Source organism: Aspergillus ochraceoroseus (genome assembly GCF_002846915.1).
Source record: "Aspergillus ochraceoroseus IBT 24754 chromosome Unknown P175scaffold_1, whole genome shotgun sequence".
Lineage (NCBI taxonomy): Eukaryota > Fungi > Ascomycota > Eurotiomycetes > Eurotiales > Aspergillaceae > Aspergillus > Aspergillus ochraceoroseus.
Genome location: NW_024468476.1, coordinates 3371502 through 3387648, shown reverse-complemented (window position 1 = coordinate 3387648; position 16147 = coordinate 3371502). Strand labels below are relative to the sequence as shown.

Here is a 16147-nt window from a genome sequence, read left to right as displayed (position 1 = left end):
ACCTCGAGGTTTTGGTAAGTGTTTATCCTCCTCTTCTGAGCCGCGGTCTGAAGATGCGGCAGAACCAAAAAAATGTTATCACCACCGGATAAACCCATAAATCCGACCGATCTCAACATCCCATCAGGCCTGGAAATCCTCCAGACATCCGCCTTCTTACTCTCACACAACTCTCTCTCTCTCTCGCCATGGCTGAAACGGCAGAACTCGAAACTCCCCCAGCGGCTGCAGTGCTGCCCACAGACACCGTCGACCAGAGCGAAACAGAGCAGGAACTGGTTGCCACGGACGACAATGCTCTCACTCAAGCAACAGAGACCGCCGTGACGGTCATCGAGACCGATGGGAACGGGGCGCAAAAGAAAACTAAAAAGATTATTCGACGAAAACGACGACCAGCCAGACCGCAGGTCGACCCTGCGACGGTTAAATCCGAGCCGCCCCCCCAGACAGGAACAGTCTTCAACATCTGGTATAACAAGTGGTCTGGCGGTGATCGCGAGGACAAGTATCTGTCGAAACATGCGGCGCCGTCGCGGTGCAATGTCGCCAAAGATAGCGGATACACACGCGCGGATAAAGTGCCTGGATCATACTTTTGTTTGTTTTTTGCTCGTGGGGTGCGTATTATCTCCTCTCCCCTCCTCTCTCTTTCTATTTTCGGGTTCATATATATATATATATATATATATTTTCAGAAGGGCAGTTCATGGCTAGCTAACACGGGTTCTTGTGGTTACGGATAGGTCTGTCCTAAGGGCCACGAATGCGAATACCTCCACCGACTGCCTACGCTCCACGACCTCTTCAACCCCAACGTAGACTGCTTCGGGCGCGACAAGTTCAACGATTACCGGGACGACATGGGTGGCGTGGGTTCATTCATGCGCCAGAATCGCACCCTCTACGTTGGTCGCATCCACGCCACAGACGACATCGAGGAAGTCGTATCCCGCCATTTCGCCGAATGGGGCCAGGTTGACCGAATCCGTGTCTTAACTTCGCGGGGTGTCGCGTTCGTCACATACACGAACGAAGCCAACGCGCAATTCGCCAAGGAAGCCATGGCTCACCAGAGTCTAGACCATAGTGAAATTTTGAATGTGCGCTGGGCGACTGTGGATCCAAACCCCTTAGCCCAGAAGCGAGAGGCGAGGAGGTTGGAAGAGCAGGCAGCGGAGGCTGTAAGGAGAGCGTTGCCGGCTGATTTCGTGGCGGAGCTGGAGGGAAGAGACCCCGAGGCGCGGAAGAGGAAGAAGATCGAGGGGAGCTTCGGGTTACAGGGGTATGAGCCTCCAGATGAGGTATGGTATACTCGGACAAAGGAGTTGGAGGATGCAGGGGCCGCGGGCCAAATTGAGGGGTCGGGTCAATCACTTATGATTGAGCCTGCGGCTGCTGATAGCGAGGCTGAAACTGGTGGCGGGATCTTTTCGAGCTCCGCTGTTGCGGCCTTGAGGGGGCTATCGGGTGGGAATGTGACGACAAAACAGGCACCAAAAGCTTCTGGTCCCTTAGTGGCGTATGGAAGCGATGACGAAAGCGATTAATTTACGGGGTTGCATTATTACATTCAGTTATATGTATAATATCAGAGATACCTTTCTTGGCTTCTTATATTCTCTCTTCCCCAGCTGCAACGGAGTCGAGGGCCCTGGGTATAATAATAATACGTAGAAACGCTGAGGGGAGATGCTAGCAAAATAGCCACCCCTGACATGGCCCAAAAGAAATACATCACATCACACATGCCACGTACCACATAAATAATCATATCCGTCTATCATTATTCTTCTTACCGTTCATTTCCGCTCCCAAGATCATAATAGAGACATGATCCGGTGCGGAAGTTATAAATAAAGGCGTTGCTAAAGTTTTCCGTGCCATCCGCTCGACTTTCGTTTGCAAGATCTGAAAGCAGTTCGTGCACTTGCCCTAGGTATTTCCGTTCTGTAAGGGGTGCATTCTGTATCACTGCACGCCAGCTATCAGGGTCTGATAGACGGGTATCCCTTATAGCTTCGAGTAAATCGTCACGAGTATCAATGGCGGCAATTGGGCCATCTAATGCCTTTTCAACCACCTCTCGAGATCGCAGCAGTGCTGGGCCGAGGTTAGCGATAGGGCATTTTGGGGGTTGAGGTCGAGAGGAAACATACCTGACTCGACGATATTTCTCCTGTTTGTCTTTTTACTCCGGTGTTGAGGAACCACTATCCGCACGTCGTTCGCCCGCTCGTTCAGGTTTGTGCTTGGCTCTGGCTGGATGGCGAAACGGGGATTTCGTACATCTGTTGTGCCTTCACGTAGATTGCGAGCTCGAATTTCATTTCGAAGCCACGGTATGAGTTCGGAGGTTCGTATGTCAAGCTCTTCCTTCGGAACTAAACATCTGACTTTGAAGCCTCGATCTTTGCTATCCTGCTTCGCAATGACAATCCAACTGTGGTTATGGTCTTTGTACTTCGCAATAAGCTCTTCCAGCGAGGATGCATCCACGGCTAACTCGGCGCTGATATCATTACACCAAAGATCTTGGACTATCTTGACCCCCATTTCGCGTAGGACCGTTGCGTCGAAGCTCGCAACAAGTACATCACACTGGAAATTTCTTAGTAAAAGCACATCGCAGTCAATCACGGGTGAGCTTACCCTCCGCGTCTTCCAAAAAGTCCCCACCTCGAGTTCAGCATGCTTAAAAGATGGTCTGGTAGGGGCTTTGAGATAGTCGATCATAACCGTGCTGAGCCTGTCCCAACTTAAATTAAACCCCACGGCGTGAGTTTGGGAGCGGCTCGACATGACACTGGGGAGAAACTCTTGAACGAGAGAGTCATAACGACCACCAGCTGCAAATACATCACGTCGCTTACCGTCAACGATGCACTGAAAGAGGATACTACCCTTGAAAAATTTATCGTTCAGACTCCCGAGAGGATTGATGTAGACCTTCCGTTTCACTTCGAATCCTTGTAGATATGCTACCAGCGAGTTGATCCGGGCAAAGATCGGGGCGAGTCTCTCTGCAAACTCAGTGCCTTCCATTATCGCACGCAGTCGTTTATGAGTCTGCTTTGGCGTATCTAAACCGGGTTAATTACGGAACAGTGCAGAAAATGGATTCAGAGGCATACCCTTGAAATCAAACCTGGCAAGGTCATCCAACGAAGTTGAGGCAACACCGATTGCGGGGGAACGAAGCTCACTTCTAATTTTCTGCATAGACCATTTCCCAACATTTAACCTACTGATTACCTCTTTAACTAGAGGAATCTGGCAAGGAGTAATGCGACAGAAGTCCATCACGAGTCGGAGGAGGTCCGAGTGGTTTACAAGGAAACACATAGGGCTTGACCTTAGTGGCGGAAATTGATCAAGAATTTCGTCAAGAACCTTGATAACCTCTGCTTCCTTAAGTGCTAGATCTAGGGTATTGTGCGACACGATGTCAAAATCAACCTCTTGATGAGTCCGAGGCTCACCGCCGTGAGATGCTTCCCTATAGACAGTTCCAAAAGTGAAGGTCTTTTCTAGCGAAGAGTCCTGACGAGGGATAGCACGAGCATTGGGCAGCGTTAGATCAAATGGTAACTGGAGTAGGTTACCAGAAGCATCAAGAAGCCTAACAGCACCACTATTGTAATGCTGCGACTTGGGAAATAGTATTTGCCTCGGAGTCTCCACTGCTCCGTGTCTGCGGAAAATCGAGGTAAGCTTCTCTTTGACTAGACCATGCACTAAGAGTTCGTTTGCCGCCGGCCCTATTCGCGAGTCCATGTCCCATGCAATGTCTTCGAACTTCTTCGGAGACTGGGAAAATATTGCGGATAGAATCTTCTTATAATCGGGGGAGCTAGGATCGGACAACAAATGCATGATTGCCCGCCTGAAGGTTTCTTCCTCAACTTGAAGTGGAATCTGTCCGCTGTGGAGTAGTTCTGACGCAGACGGCCGTTCAGCTGGGGTGTGGCTTAGTAGCGACTCAATAATCTTGCCCTGAACTAGCTTATCAGAATATTGAAACGGGGGAGGAAGTCTGTGGTGCTTCTCTCTGATTTCCCTCAGAGTGTGATCGCGTTCCATACTGGTGGGCAGAGGGTGGCACATTTCGAAGAATATTACTCCGAGAGAATACATCTGTACGATTTGCGAATGAGTAATTGTCTTTCGAGTTCAAACGGACGGTAGGCATGCTGCCATAGGGTATTAACTTACATCTACCTTCTCGTTATAGTGCCCCGCAAATCCGGATTTCATCTCAGGGGCCACATAATAGGTGGTACCGAGGCTGCGAGTTAAATTTCCCTCGAAATCTGCGGCTGCGGAAGATCGGACGGCCGTAGTGAACTGGCCACTGGTTGCCAGACCGAAATCCCCGATCCTTGGGTTATTCGCGGCATCAATGAAGATGTTATCGGGCTTTAGATCACGGTGTATAATTCCATGACCATGGATGTGGGCTAATCCGTCGAGTATCTGGCGGAACAAGCGCCAGGATCTATCAGTATCGTCATACAATCCATTCCTTGTGAGATCGCGAAGTGTCTTCCAAATGTTAGTGGAAGTCCCCCCCCCCCTTTTTTTTTTTTTTTTTTTTGAGAAATCGAGATAACAGACAAACTTACATGTCTCTCACAGTATTCCATTTGTATGTAAAGCGTAGTGAGCACTGGTTTACCTTGCGATCCTGACCTCATTCGACTAAGCTCCTTGCCTGTTTCACTTTCCGTGCCAAATGTTTCTGGCGTCTCTCCCTTTTCCCTAGTCGACACTGTTCCGTTCTCTTCATCGCTATCATAGCCAAACTCGATTTTAGGGTAGCCACTAGAGCTAATAAAGTCGAGACCGGGTGTGCTGTAGCCAAACGGGGCTGAGTGTGTATCAGTGAGAGAATCTCCGTCGGTGAAGGAGACGGCTTCCTCGTCTCCATGATCATAATCTTCCTCGAGCCAGGCGGTATAATAGCGCACCACATACGGATGATTGAGTCGCGATAAAAGCATGATTTCTGACAGAGTATCCTTTAATGCAGTAGCAGATTTATGGGAAATCTTCTTGATTGCATAAAAGCGGCCATCTAATTTATTCCGCGCTTTCACGACTTCTCCAAAACCACCTTTGCCCAGGCGTCCCGCCTCATCAAAATCCTGGACATACCGTGAAAACATGGGGAACCCTCCGTTTATGGAGTCGAGGCGGGGCCGTCTTGGTAGTGAGATGGAATTTGACGCACTTGTACGCACGATTAATGGGGTATCAATACGGAAAAACTCAGAGGGCTGCAGCTGAAAAGCCGTTGGCCTTCGTTTTGGGTTGGGCCGGAAAAATTCCTGGAGCAGATCTTGTAGGGAGGGGGCCAGGCCTAGGGTTCCCATCAATGCATTAGCTGACGTGTAACGCTGCAACACATCCTTTCCAAAGCCCATTTGAAGAAAGATGATCCCTAGGTCCCAAACATCCGTCTTCATAGTTGATGGTGCACCATCCTGTGTTAACTCCGGCGGCAACCAAAACGGGGATTTAGAGGTTGTCAGGGGTCGTTTACTTCTAGCGGAATCTGGAAGAGCCTCTTCGATGCTCGATTGCAGCTTGACAATTGTTCCGCCTCTGGGATTTTGGAATAATAGGACCCGCCCACAGTGGATATTTCCGTGCACGAAGCCGCTACGGTGATAAAACTCCAGAGCCTCCAGGAGTTGAATTGTCCAGCCACGAAGCATTTCTACCGGGACCGTGCCGACCATATCCAGGAATTCAGAAAGTGACCCTTTGTTCGCGTATTCGACTAGCGCAAACACTTTCCATGTGTCGTACGGGTGCAGAGGCCTATGGATCTTGAATCCAATAAAATCGACGAGATTCGGGTGTCGTAATTTCTTCAGGCCCTCCAACTTATCCTCGCTGGAGCGCATTTGTTCACGAAACGCTAATAGGTCAACGCCCCTTTCATCAATCGAAAGCTCCTTCAAGACTAAGACGGGGGCGCATGGCCGATTTTCCGGAACCACGGGTCGCACCATGAAGGTATCCGCTCCTTGAGCGCTTTTCAAAAGAGTCTTTCCGTAGACCGATCGAAACACCAGTGGGCCCTCATCGGCCTCGGTCATGACCAAAGGAGGATCGAAAGAGATTGCACCGGGAAAGTTCAATTCAGCCTCATGGTCGCCCGTCGTATCCATTCCAGATGCCCTGCTCTTCCTGTGTGATAATCTCGCCTTTGTCCGCTCTCTGATTTTGTCCTGGAGTAGTTGTTGAAGCTCTCGTTCCTCCTTTGCTGTGGCTGCTTCTCGTTTGCGCTGTTCTTCCTCTCTTTCTCTTTCTGCTCTCTGATTTGCTTCCGCTTCTTGTACCATGCGTTCCTCCTCTAAGCTGGGAAGATCGTTATCCTGGGCTCGGGCCTCCGCCACATCTTCCAGCACATCCTGGATCGACACTGCTAGCTCGTAAATCATCTCTGAGCCGAGAAGCGTCTTGGGTTTGTTTCGTATAATGTCCTGGATCCTCGATCGAGCTCCGGGGCGAAGGTCGTCTAAGTTTTCTAGTGACATGTTCGGAAAGGTTTTGGGGTACGTTGTTGGGAGCTCCACGAGCAAGTCGAGGCGGACATCGGGATTGGAGGAAGCTCGCAAATGAAGCTTGAAGGAAACTTCAGTCGATTGCTGATTGATTCAGTCAAGGTTCCCGAAACGATAGAAAACTGCATAGATAAGAAATAGCCTACCTGCCAGGCAGAACGCCGGTGCTGCACCTCCTCGAAGTCATCGCCATAGATCGAGCGCAGGGCCTCGACCTCATTCTGGTGGATTTCCTGATAATTCGTCGGGGCAGCTACCGGCGATGCGAACGGTATATGCTCTTGAGAGGCCAGTTTCTTTTTCTTGTCCGCCCGGGGAGAGGCGTTCTTCTGAGCATTGCTGGTCTTCTTGTGATGGTGAGGCATAGCGGGGCGTTGGGCGGTGAGGTCGGAGAGGTCGAAAAGTGCTCCCGGTAGAGTTTGTGGTCTGTTTGCCACGAGAAGCTGTGACAAAGATGCAGCCGAAGCTGCAGCCCTCTATATCTCGAAAACAGACATGTCTCAAACTAGGGGATAAGCTGGGAGGAATTAACGACGACGGTCCGTTGGGTGTGTTGGCAGATGGAGTGGAAGACCAATTAGGCACACGAAGAAAGAGAGCGAGCGAGAGAGCGGAGAAAAAGAGCAGCAGGTAGCTTCGCCCCGTCGTTTTTCCGCCCACCGCCTGCATCTTGTTTTACATAGCGCTGGAGCTGAGAGTAAACAAAGTAAGCACATTTCTTCCACGTCAATCCGCTGCTGCATCCCTTCCGCCGTTATTTTAAAAATCTCACTGGGTTGCCAATGGTGCCGCTTGTGTGAGGCATATGTCGGTTTCCCTGAAATTTCATCAACTTTGTCCCTGCAGATATCATGTTGGGATGGGTGCAGAACGACCCGGTCGCAGGTGCGTGTCTCTACTAATTGTTTCCGCCCGCAGCGCCCGCCCCTCTAGTCCCCTAAATCTCGTCCAATAATACAGGCTATCTTTTCTAATCAAGGGAATCGCATGCTGATATCTTTATCCCTTGTTTGTTTCTTTAGATGACTCCAAGATTTTAGAGCCACCGGAGACTCCCGCCCCTGTTTTCGCCCTTCGCGCGTTCCAGAGTGCCTTGTTTGGAACGCCCAAGGCTGATGACGAGGACAATACCACGGTCCAGCTGAAGCCAAAACAGAAACTTGAGAATCACGAGCAGAATCCGTCGACCTCAAGAGAAGCGCCCGCGGAGCCAAAGGGTGATGTTGCCCAGGCTACAAAAGCGGATATCGATCTCGCGGTGAATGCGATGGCGTCTCCGACTAAAAGCATCCTCATGACGCCAGGGACCGTGTCAAACCGCCGGAAGACAGTTTCTTTTGGGGAAAGCGTTATCGACAACGAGCGCAAGCGAGACGATCCGTCGAGCAAGATTGTCAGGACTCCCGCAAACCCGTCAACCAGTGCTAGCAGCCAGTGGATATCCAGTTCTTCAGATAAGCCGCGAAGCAAGCTTACACAAACGTTAATGGACTCACGTGAAAAGCCTAGCAGGAGTTCTGAACAATTTTTACAGAAATCTAGCGAGGCGCGTACATCAGAGACCCCATCTCGATCCCAACCCTTGACGGAAAATGATGATAACGAGGACACTATTAATATGAACGAGCCGAGATCCCAATCTGGCAAATACTGGAAAGAAGAATTTGATAACTATAGGATGAGGACGACGCTGGAGATCAAAAGACTGATCCAGTACCGCTCCGCGGCTAAAACATATGCCAGGAAAAAAGACGAAGAGGCCTCACGTTTAACTGCGAAATTGAAGGAGGAGGAACTGAAAGTTGCTGAAATGGAACGTCATGTCACCCAACTTGCCTCTACTATGGTTGCGGAAAGCACTCGCGCAGACAAGGAGCAATTGGTCCAGGATCTCACCAGGCAAACAGCATTGGCCTTACAGTACAAACATAAGGTTGGCCTACTACGCAAGATCCTAGAGCAGCATGGCGTTGTTGGCAGCGATGTAGAAGATATTGCTGGACCGTCCGACGTTAGTACCTCTTCAAAGGAAGCCTCTCAGGCATTGCGCAAAACCCAGCAGGCTCTGGCCCAAGCGAATGCTCGGATCGAAGAGATGAAACAACAGCAGTCAGAATTCGATAAACTGAAAGACCTTGCTCTCAGCTCGGAACAGAAAGCTTCCGAACTCAAGAAGGAAAATACGATGCTCAAGCACACGTTAGCACGCGTCAAGCAGGAGATGTCCAAGTACGAGGGTCGGCGCAAAGAAAAGGAAGCGAAGTTGAGGCAGAGGGAGGCTAAACTCGAAGCCCGGATTCAGGAGTGCCGAGATCGCTTAAAATCTACTTCCCAGCAGTATCGCGAACAGGAGGAAGAACTCAAGGAATCCTTCAACGAAGAGCGTCGTCAAATGCAGGAGCAAATTGACCTTCTGAGGCTGACGGTCAAAGCGATTGAGAGTGCACCCGAGACGCGGGCGCGAATGCGCCAGTCAGACCGCCATAATGGTTACACCGGGGTCCAGGTTCCCGATCCGCGACAGATCAGCCCCCAAAGAAGAGCCTACGATGAGACCGAGGAGACTGAGGAGCCCCCCAGCCCGAGCCCTCGTGCGAAGGATCGTCGTGCCAATGGCACGAGAAATGACCTAGTCGACCTGGATTTGTTAAAGGCGATGAAAGAAGTGGGGATCGACACCAGTGACGAGAAGTTCAGTAACATGCTCAATATTTCTCCTGTCAAAACCCTAGCTGCTCAGTATCGAGACGAGACGGACGTTCTTCCTCCTTCCTCGCCTCCTCCGATTCCAACCGTCGAGACAGGTACCTGGTCGGGTACGAATCTCCGACGAAGTACTGACCACCGTCTCGCGTATTTAACCAGCAATGGAATCGTGGGGTCACTCCCTAGTCGCCGTCTCCGCCTAGATGATAGCCATCAGATCCGCCCAGACCGTTTACGAACCCGCCGCTCGCCTACGAAGTACAGTCTCGATGCCCTATCTGCTCTTCCTGACGGGTACCTTCTTGATCGTGCAAAAAGACGGCAACCTGCCGCCACCTCACAACGGGATTCCTTGCCATTAGAGCGACAACTCGCCGCTCAGGCAAGACTCCATCGAAAGGATGAGACACGAAAAGGTCGAGAAGGCAAGGAGAACATTCGAACATCGTTGAAGCACTGAGTGTTTGCTATTATTTTCCTTGTTAAATTGTATTATTTGTGGGGTAGAAGTTGGGCCAGGTTTTGTCTTTTTTGGGGGGGGGTGGAGAGAACAGATCTGGTATTCTTGTTCTTCGGGTGTTTTGGTGAATTTGATAATCCCTCTCTCGATCTGTTTTGGGTGCTAATATCTGGAGATCATACCCTCAGTTAACCTTTTTCTTACTCCAGTCTTTACATTTACATAATCGGACATGGTTTTTTTCAGCGCCATATACTCGTTTTTCCCCTGAGACATCATCGATACCGTGGCCAGTACGGTTCGGTGAGCGAGGTCTTGCATCACTCGAGCACAACCAAAGATTAAAAACGGACAAGAACACCATCATGTAAATAATGCGGAGCAGCTACCAACTACCTAATAGGCCGAAAGAGCCGTTTATCTATGAAATATAACCACTGGTTGTTTCTGGAGGTATCCCTTCTCCGCCGAACTGAAATGGTCTATAATCAAGGCCGCGCTTCAAACACCTGGTATAAGAACACTGCCCCCAAGCCAACACTACTCAGCACATTGGTCATCCCAAAGGTGTCCACGAAGCTGTACGGGACAGTCAGCACAGGCTGTTGCCGAAGGTACGGATAGATCCACCACGGGGTGACAATGGTCAAAAAGCCGAGCACCCATGCAACCGCCACTGCTTTCTCCAGGTAAGGAAGCACCGAATAGGATTTCTTCATGGCCGACGGACTCAGGGTGCCGATCATGCGGCCTTTGCCGCTATTCCAGATATGCTGGATGAAATCCTCAATGATATATCCCACGACAAAGGACAGGTAGAAGAGACAGCAGCCCCCATCTCCATCAAAGATATTTGATTTCCAATTTGCAGCCAGATGAACTGCCCCTGAAAGGGCAAAGACAATGGCATTGTTCAAATATCGACCAAAGAGTGACTGTTTGGGGATTCTCAGCCATTCTCGAGTGATCAAGTTGGAATAAGATGTCAAGGACCATCTAGGGAATTGATGCCAGAACTTCCTGCTCTTTGTTTAGAAAGCAACCCCCTTTTTATCAAGAAGCTGGAGTATTGCATTACACTCACCCCCAGAAGTTGCGCAGCTTATATGCCGATGTAATGCTTCCGAACATGGGTGGCCACTCGGACATGGATGTCATGCCAGTTGCCGTCAGCAGCGCGGAACCAAACCGATGCCCTATATCAAGAGCAACCTTGAGCGTCGGCCAGAAAACAAGGGTGGCTAGAAATCGCAATCGCCACTGCGCGGCTGTTCCGTCTGTCCAGGAGATCCATTCTTCACCGGCGCCGTAATACCGGGAGCGCCGTTCATCCGAGAGTCTTCTCAGAAGGGAGAGTCCCAGATCCGCAACAAGATACTCCCAAAATCCAATCGTGACTTGCCGGAGGATAAATTCGTATTTCGGGTTCGACTTTCCTCGGAAGTAGCGAGGGAGCTCAGGAATGTTTTTGGTCTGGTGGACGGTTCCAATCCCCCTCAGATTGAAAGCATAGTAGAACACGGCGGATTTCAACCGCGACCAGAGGCTATGGGTAGCATCGGTCTTTAGGTCTACTCCTATCAGCACGAGAAGATTCAAGTGGTGAAGATAGTTCCCTAGCGAACGGCCTTCACTCGACACTTGGAAGGGAGTGCTGGCGCTGGTCGAAGACCCCCATAGTTGCAGGTATAAGATTGCGGTGAAAACGGGAATACATGCAAGTCGAACGATGGACCCCTTTTTAGTCGTTACAAGGATGAGAATACAGACCACGGTGCGGATATCTTCCCAGTTTCCATTGCTGATGTTATCCAAAGCGAACAACATACTGTGGTCCTTGGGGGTTACCGTCAGTTTCACGCCTTGGTTAGGAGCGAACTGATGGAAGTTAATATTGCATCTTTATTATTGATTTTGTTATGCTGTGTTACGTGGATCCCCAAGGGGTTTTCTGAGTTGGAGAAGTTCTTACATGCATATATATACATTCTTTCGGCAAGTTAGGGCTTACTTGGTGAGCTGCAACTCTTGCTCTCTGCATCCGTCACCTCCTGCACATCCCTTGCATGCCTTGAAGTTAGTTTCATATACTCGGAATGTTAGCAAGGACGATATACTTGATCGGGTTGCATAAGACAGGCCTCCTTTTACAGATGCCGTCTCGAGCATAGATACGCTCTAGATACACTCACCGCTAGTTGAAGGTTATGAAATGCTTGGATTAAGAGAGACAGGGAGAGAGTGGGTGCGGGTGACAAGTAATATCCTAGCATCATGCTATATTCCCCTGTAAGATGCATTTATAGACATCACTGTAAGGAATGCTTCTTTAGTCTTTTAGGGCATAAGTATCTTACTATTCTGAAGTCATTACACCGTTAGTTTCTACAGAGCCTGGTGTGCTGTCTCTAGCAAAGAATCAACAGCAACACTCCCTTGCATAATGATTGATACAGCTCTACCGATGATGCTATGTTTAGCAGTACAAATTACTCATTAAATGGGGAAGGCCTGTCTTGCTGTCCTCGACACCGTTCGTATAGTCATCGCACTAAATTACTAGGGCTTGGTGACGAAGAAAAGAAACTAGGTGCTTTCACAAAACCAAAAAAAAAAAAAACATACGTAAGGCGTGTATTATCATGACTATTCCAAAGAAGGTGATCGCAGTGATTGGGGCTACAGGTAATCCAAATGACATTGAACATGGCATCAATAAAGCTACCAATGTTGCTGACAATGAACAGGTAGCCAGGGAGGATCAGTGGCCCGATCTCTGGCAGCCAACAGAGATTTTGAAGTGCTATGCATCACACGGGATAGCTCCTCCACGAAAGCAAAATCCCTCCAAGCACTGGGGGTTAAAGTGGTTCAAGCAAATACCGAGAACCTGCCCGACTTGCAATCGGCTCTGAGCGGCTGCTGGGGGGCCTATGTTAACTATACCGTCTTGGTATGCCGGCTCCATTCCTTATATTTTGCATATCAGGCTAAGTCAGGGTAAACAGCAAACGGACTATGCGTCCATCGAGAAAGTCGGCAAGACTATCTTAGCGGCCGCAGAGGCTGCCGGGGTAAAACATATGGTCTTCAGCTCCGATCCAAACACGGCGCTACTCACGAGTGGGCAGACTTCGATTGAAGCCATGGATGGTACGGGGACCCTTTGGCACCTCTGAAAATGAACAGGCGGCTAAAACGGAGAGACAGTCAAGGCTAGGGTAGAGCGATGGGCCACGACAAACTTGAAGTTTGAAACGTTTACGCCTGTTATGGCTGGGTGGTATCTGGAGAATTTCCAGTCCCCAGAACTCGCCCAGTTCAACGGCGGGTTCCCTCAGAAAGCAGATAGTGATGGATACCTGACCTGCAGATTTCCGTTCTGGGGCGGACGTGAAGATGTTCCTTGGATTAGCGTAAGTGATGACTATGGAGATCTAGTCCATGGTGTATTCCTGAACCCACTCCGGTGGAATCTTCGTGTGATTCAAGCTGTTGGGGACCCAATGTCTTTTGGCGAATTGGTCCAGACGTTCTCCAAAGGTATGTACAGACAATGATGCCCAAACCCTGACGATCCTCGCGTGGACTTCAAGCTCATGGATTATCCCTCTAATGACCAGTAACGGGAAAACTCGCACGCTTTATTCCCTATCTCTCTCCTTCGGAATTGGACGGCGGTCTCGAGGGGGGAGAAGCGAACATGTTCACATATTGCCAGCTCAGGGAGGGCGAATATTACCCTAACGGACCAACCGAGAACAGAACCGCTGCCCTTTTGAAGAAAGCTGCGTTCAAGGCCAAGGGGAATACCGGCCGGGAGACTTTGATGACAGTCCAGGAGTGGTTCGAACGGGAATATACCAAGTGAATTGAGTGTGGTATGGGAGAAATCTGAAAAGAATTTACTTTCCCTTGGGGTTTTGTATTGAGCCGTCGCTGTCTTGCGTATGATAAAGGGCCTTCAAAGGGACATAATCCTGCCAAATACCGGATTGTTATAGATAAAGAGATTCCTTTCATCTAGTACTTTTGTAACTCAAAGTCCTTGCTGTATTCAACAACGGTGTGCTACCCGGATGGTAGTAGACATGATCGATATAATCCACAACCGGCTCAGCAGCATTAAAAGGACAAAGTCGAGCCTAGTTTGCAACTTCTTACACGGTAAAGGATGGAATGCTATGGGACTATCTCTGGCCAAGTGCACAATGTAGGCAACATACTACTGAGAATGATTCATTATCTCGGAATTTCCACGACAAGCACAAATGCAACTTCTAGAAGAAATAGAGTCCGGTCAATTTGGATACGTCGGCCACAGCAGGCTCACAGTATTGTTAATTTGGGAGGTCTGACCCAGGATCTTCCTTTCAAAGCTACACGGATTCAATACGTCCAATCTCGTGTCGCTTGCGTGCCCTTGATAAACTCCCCTGGGGACTGCAAGTCGACCCATCCCAGAAATTGACCTACAATAGACATCCCAAACGAGTTTTGCGTCTCTTCAGGGAACGATAGCATCGTTTCCTTGGGGATAGCAAGGTATTGGTTCTCTTCCTAAACCGAGGACTTAGTTTCTTATTCCACAATCACTACCCGAAGAAGGGGGGAAGGCATATATCTCACCTGACGAATATACCCATGCGTCCTTGAGACCGCATATAGAACCCGTGGCTTATCTGTTGTGTTGGCGGACGCTCCATGATACAAGGAATTCAACATGATCATTGCATCACCGCGTTCCAACTCTGCGTAGTGAATATTCGCAGTTGTCTCGTCGGCAGGTGGCGGTTGAGTCGACGCCTGTAGATGAGACCCGGGGATGAATCGAGTGGCCCCGTTCTCTTTGGTTGCCTTTGTACTAGCAACGAAGCAAACAATACCACGATCTCTTCCGGGTTGATATTCAGAAGCCTTGATAGCGGGAACGTCGTTGAAAAATAGCCCGTCATCACGGTGTAGAGGCTGGTTTTCGGTCCCGGGCATAGCCACTAGGGTTGAGTTGGACGAGACTTGGGATTTCGACACAAACTCCCGACACTTTTGGCCAAACCAGCTTTTACACCGGCCGGAGAGTATCCTATCGCAAACATCTACTAAGAGCGGATGCATTACGAGTGCCTCCATAAACGTGCGGGAGTCGCGGACTGTATTGGCCATAACATTAAGCTTGTGAGTCGGGTACTCGTTGCAGAAGCGATTGAGCGATGGTTCGATATCTTTTTGCACAGTCTCGATCACATCCTGGGACACAAAATTGCGAATAATAACCACTCCATTCTGGATAAGGGATTGCACCACTTGGTCAGATGTAGTGGACTTGTGCTGGAAGATGTCGAATGCGGGTAGGGAACCCATGATAATTGAATCGTATAATGGATGATGGAGGCTCAAGCAGTCCCCGTCAGTTTGCACCGTGCTCGACTCTAGATGAAAAGGAAGACTATCTAGAGGAAATGGGGGGGGGGAATTATTTGTTTTCTCTTCTGAAACTGTTTCCATCATTGACCCTTCTTTATATTGAATGGCGGCGACACCAGGGTTAAATCCTATCCTTACTTAAAAAGTAAGAAGCTACTTTGTAGAACCACTTGCAGAAATGCCAATTGACTCTGAACTCAAAAGATCTGACCCTCTTTATGCACAAGGCGACACTCCGAAGAGGAAGGATCATGCTTGGGAGAGGTCAAATGAAGCATTCTAGGGTGTCTTGTCTCCCTTGATTGAGTTCCCCTTTTGTGCAACACGAAAGGCTCCTACGCGGGTTACGGTATAGATAAGGGAATGCGTTGTTTCCAGCGGCAGAACGTCTCAATGCATGCACTCAGAGTGCATCTATCTCGAAGCAATCGCAGGGAGATCCCTACTCAATAATCTGTCTCCGAAGCCTGCACATATTGTTCTAGTCACCGCCATGATCCAGGTATACTAAGTAGGGTGCAACTTCGTCAAGGGGCTATGACTTGATTGTAGAGAATTGTATGGAATGGCATCGTATCTTTGGTACTAATGTTATGGGTCAGAGCTGAATCATCTGCTGCAAGTAACTAGGGCGTGTACTTATTGAATTTACTACAGACGTGGCGTGGCTCTGTCCGTAGAGAGAAGAGATTCGTTTTACTTAGCCCGCACCTCTCCAAGCAGTGTCCTTGAAGCACGTCGTGGACTACCTCTAGAATGACTCTTTTCTTGGGGCTCACCATTCAAGCCTCCATGGAAAATATCACCAGGTGTACTTTCAAGCGCCAAATTTGCTTATACACATCACACCAGCCCACATTCAAATTACTGAATACAGATTGGGCTTCTCGAGGATAAACACTTCAGAGATAGTTAGGTATATGGCTTGAAACCCTTACGATCCACGCGTTACAACAGGTTAAACAGGTTAATTTGGATGCTT

The 16147-nt window shown here is 49.3% G+C and overlaps 6 protein-coding genes across 6 annotated transcripts; 3 read left to right on the top strand and 3 right to left on the bottom strand.

Moving 5' to 3' along the window:
• Positions 1–54: 54 nt before the first annotated feature.
• Positions 55–1699, top strand: cwc2 (active spliceosome conformation promoter CWC2). Its single transcript, XM_040898765.1, has 2 exons — positions 55–620; positions 747–1699. The coding sequence occupies exons 1-2, from the start codon at positions 189–191 to the stop codon at positions 1548–1550; spliced, it is 1236 nt and encodes a 411-aa protein (XP_040756173.1). The 5' UTR covers positions 55–188; the 3' UTR covers positions 1551–1699.
• Positions 1700–1795: 96 nt separating this feature from the next.
• On the bottom strand, positions 1796–6940 carry cpcC (putative protein kinase (Gcn2); the record flags this gene model as incomplete). The annotated part of the gene is made up of 7 exons (XM_040895078.1): positions 1796–2103; positions 2160–2601; positions 2653–3083; positions 3135–4137; positions 4216–4545; positions 4626–6659; positions 6722–6940. 7 exons carry the CDS (start codon positions 6938–6940, stop codon positions 1796–1798), a joined length of 4767 nt encoding a protein of 1588 aa, XP_040756172.1.
• A 486-nt stretch (positions 6941–7426) lies between these two features.
• On the top strand, positions 7427–9741 carry P175DRAFT_0489872 (uncharacterized protein; the record flags this gene model as incomplete). The annotated part of the gene is made up of 2 exons (XM_040895767.1): positions 7427–7460; positions 7598–9741. 2 exons carry the CDS (start codon positions 7427–7429, stop codon positions 9739–9741), a joined length of 2178 nt encoding a protein of 725 aa, XP_040756171.1.
• Positions 9742–10526: 785 nt separating this feature from the next.
• Positions 10527–12045, bottom strand: P175DRAFT_0497881 (uncharacterized protein). The gene has a single exon (XM_040896383.1). The coding sequence runs from the start codon at positions 11566–11568 to the stop codon at positions 10822–10824; it is 747 nt and encodes a 248-aa protein (XP_040756170.1). The 5' UTR covers positions 11569–12045; the 3' UTR covers positions 10527–10821.
• Positions 12046–12383: 338 nt separating this feature from the next.
• On the top strand, positions 12384–13731 carry P175DRAFT_0538879 (NmrA/HSCARG family protein; the record flags this gene model as incomplete). The annotated part of the gene is made up of 5 exons (XM_040900331.1): positions 12384–12426; positions 12489–12694; positions 12774–12894; positions 12952–13284; positions 13365–13731. The coding sequence occupies 5 exons, from the start codon at positions 12384–12386 to the stop codon at positions 13610–13612; spliced, it is 951 nt and encodes a 316-aa protein (XP_040756169.1). The 3' UTR covers positions 13613–13731.
• Positions 13732–14130: 399 nt separating this feature from the next.
• P175DRAFT_0506353 (phytanoyl-CoA dioxygenase family protein) lies at positions 14131–15102 on the bottom strand (the record flags this gene model as incomplete). Its single annotated transcript, XM_040898190.1, has 2 exons — positions 14131–14301; positions 14371–15102. The coding sequence occupies 2 exons, from the start codon at positions 15100–15102 to the stop codon at positions 14131–14133; spliced, it is 903 nt and encodes a 300-aa protein (XP_040756168.1).
• Positions 15103–16147: the final 1045 nt, after the last annotated feature.

Bases quoted from the DNA above. Each gene is read 5' to 3' on its own strand.
- P175DRAFT_0497881 (XM_040896383.1), bottom strand. From the start codon at position 11,568: ATGTTGTTCGCTTTGGATAACATCAGCAATGGAAACTGGGAAGATATC.
- cwc2 (XM_040898765.1), top strand. From the start codon at position 189: ATGGCTGAAACGGCAGAACTCGAAACTCCCCCAGCGGCTGCAGTGCTG. The intron at 621-746 runs GTGCGTATTATC...GGTTACGGATAG, and splicing joins GTTTGTTTTTTGCTCGTGGG to GTCTGTCCTAAGGGCCACGA.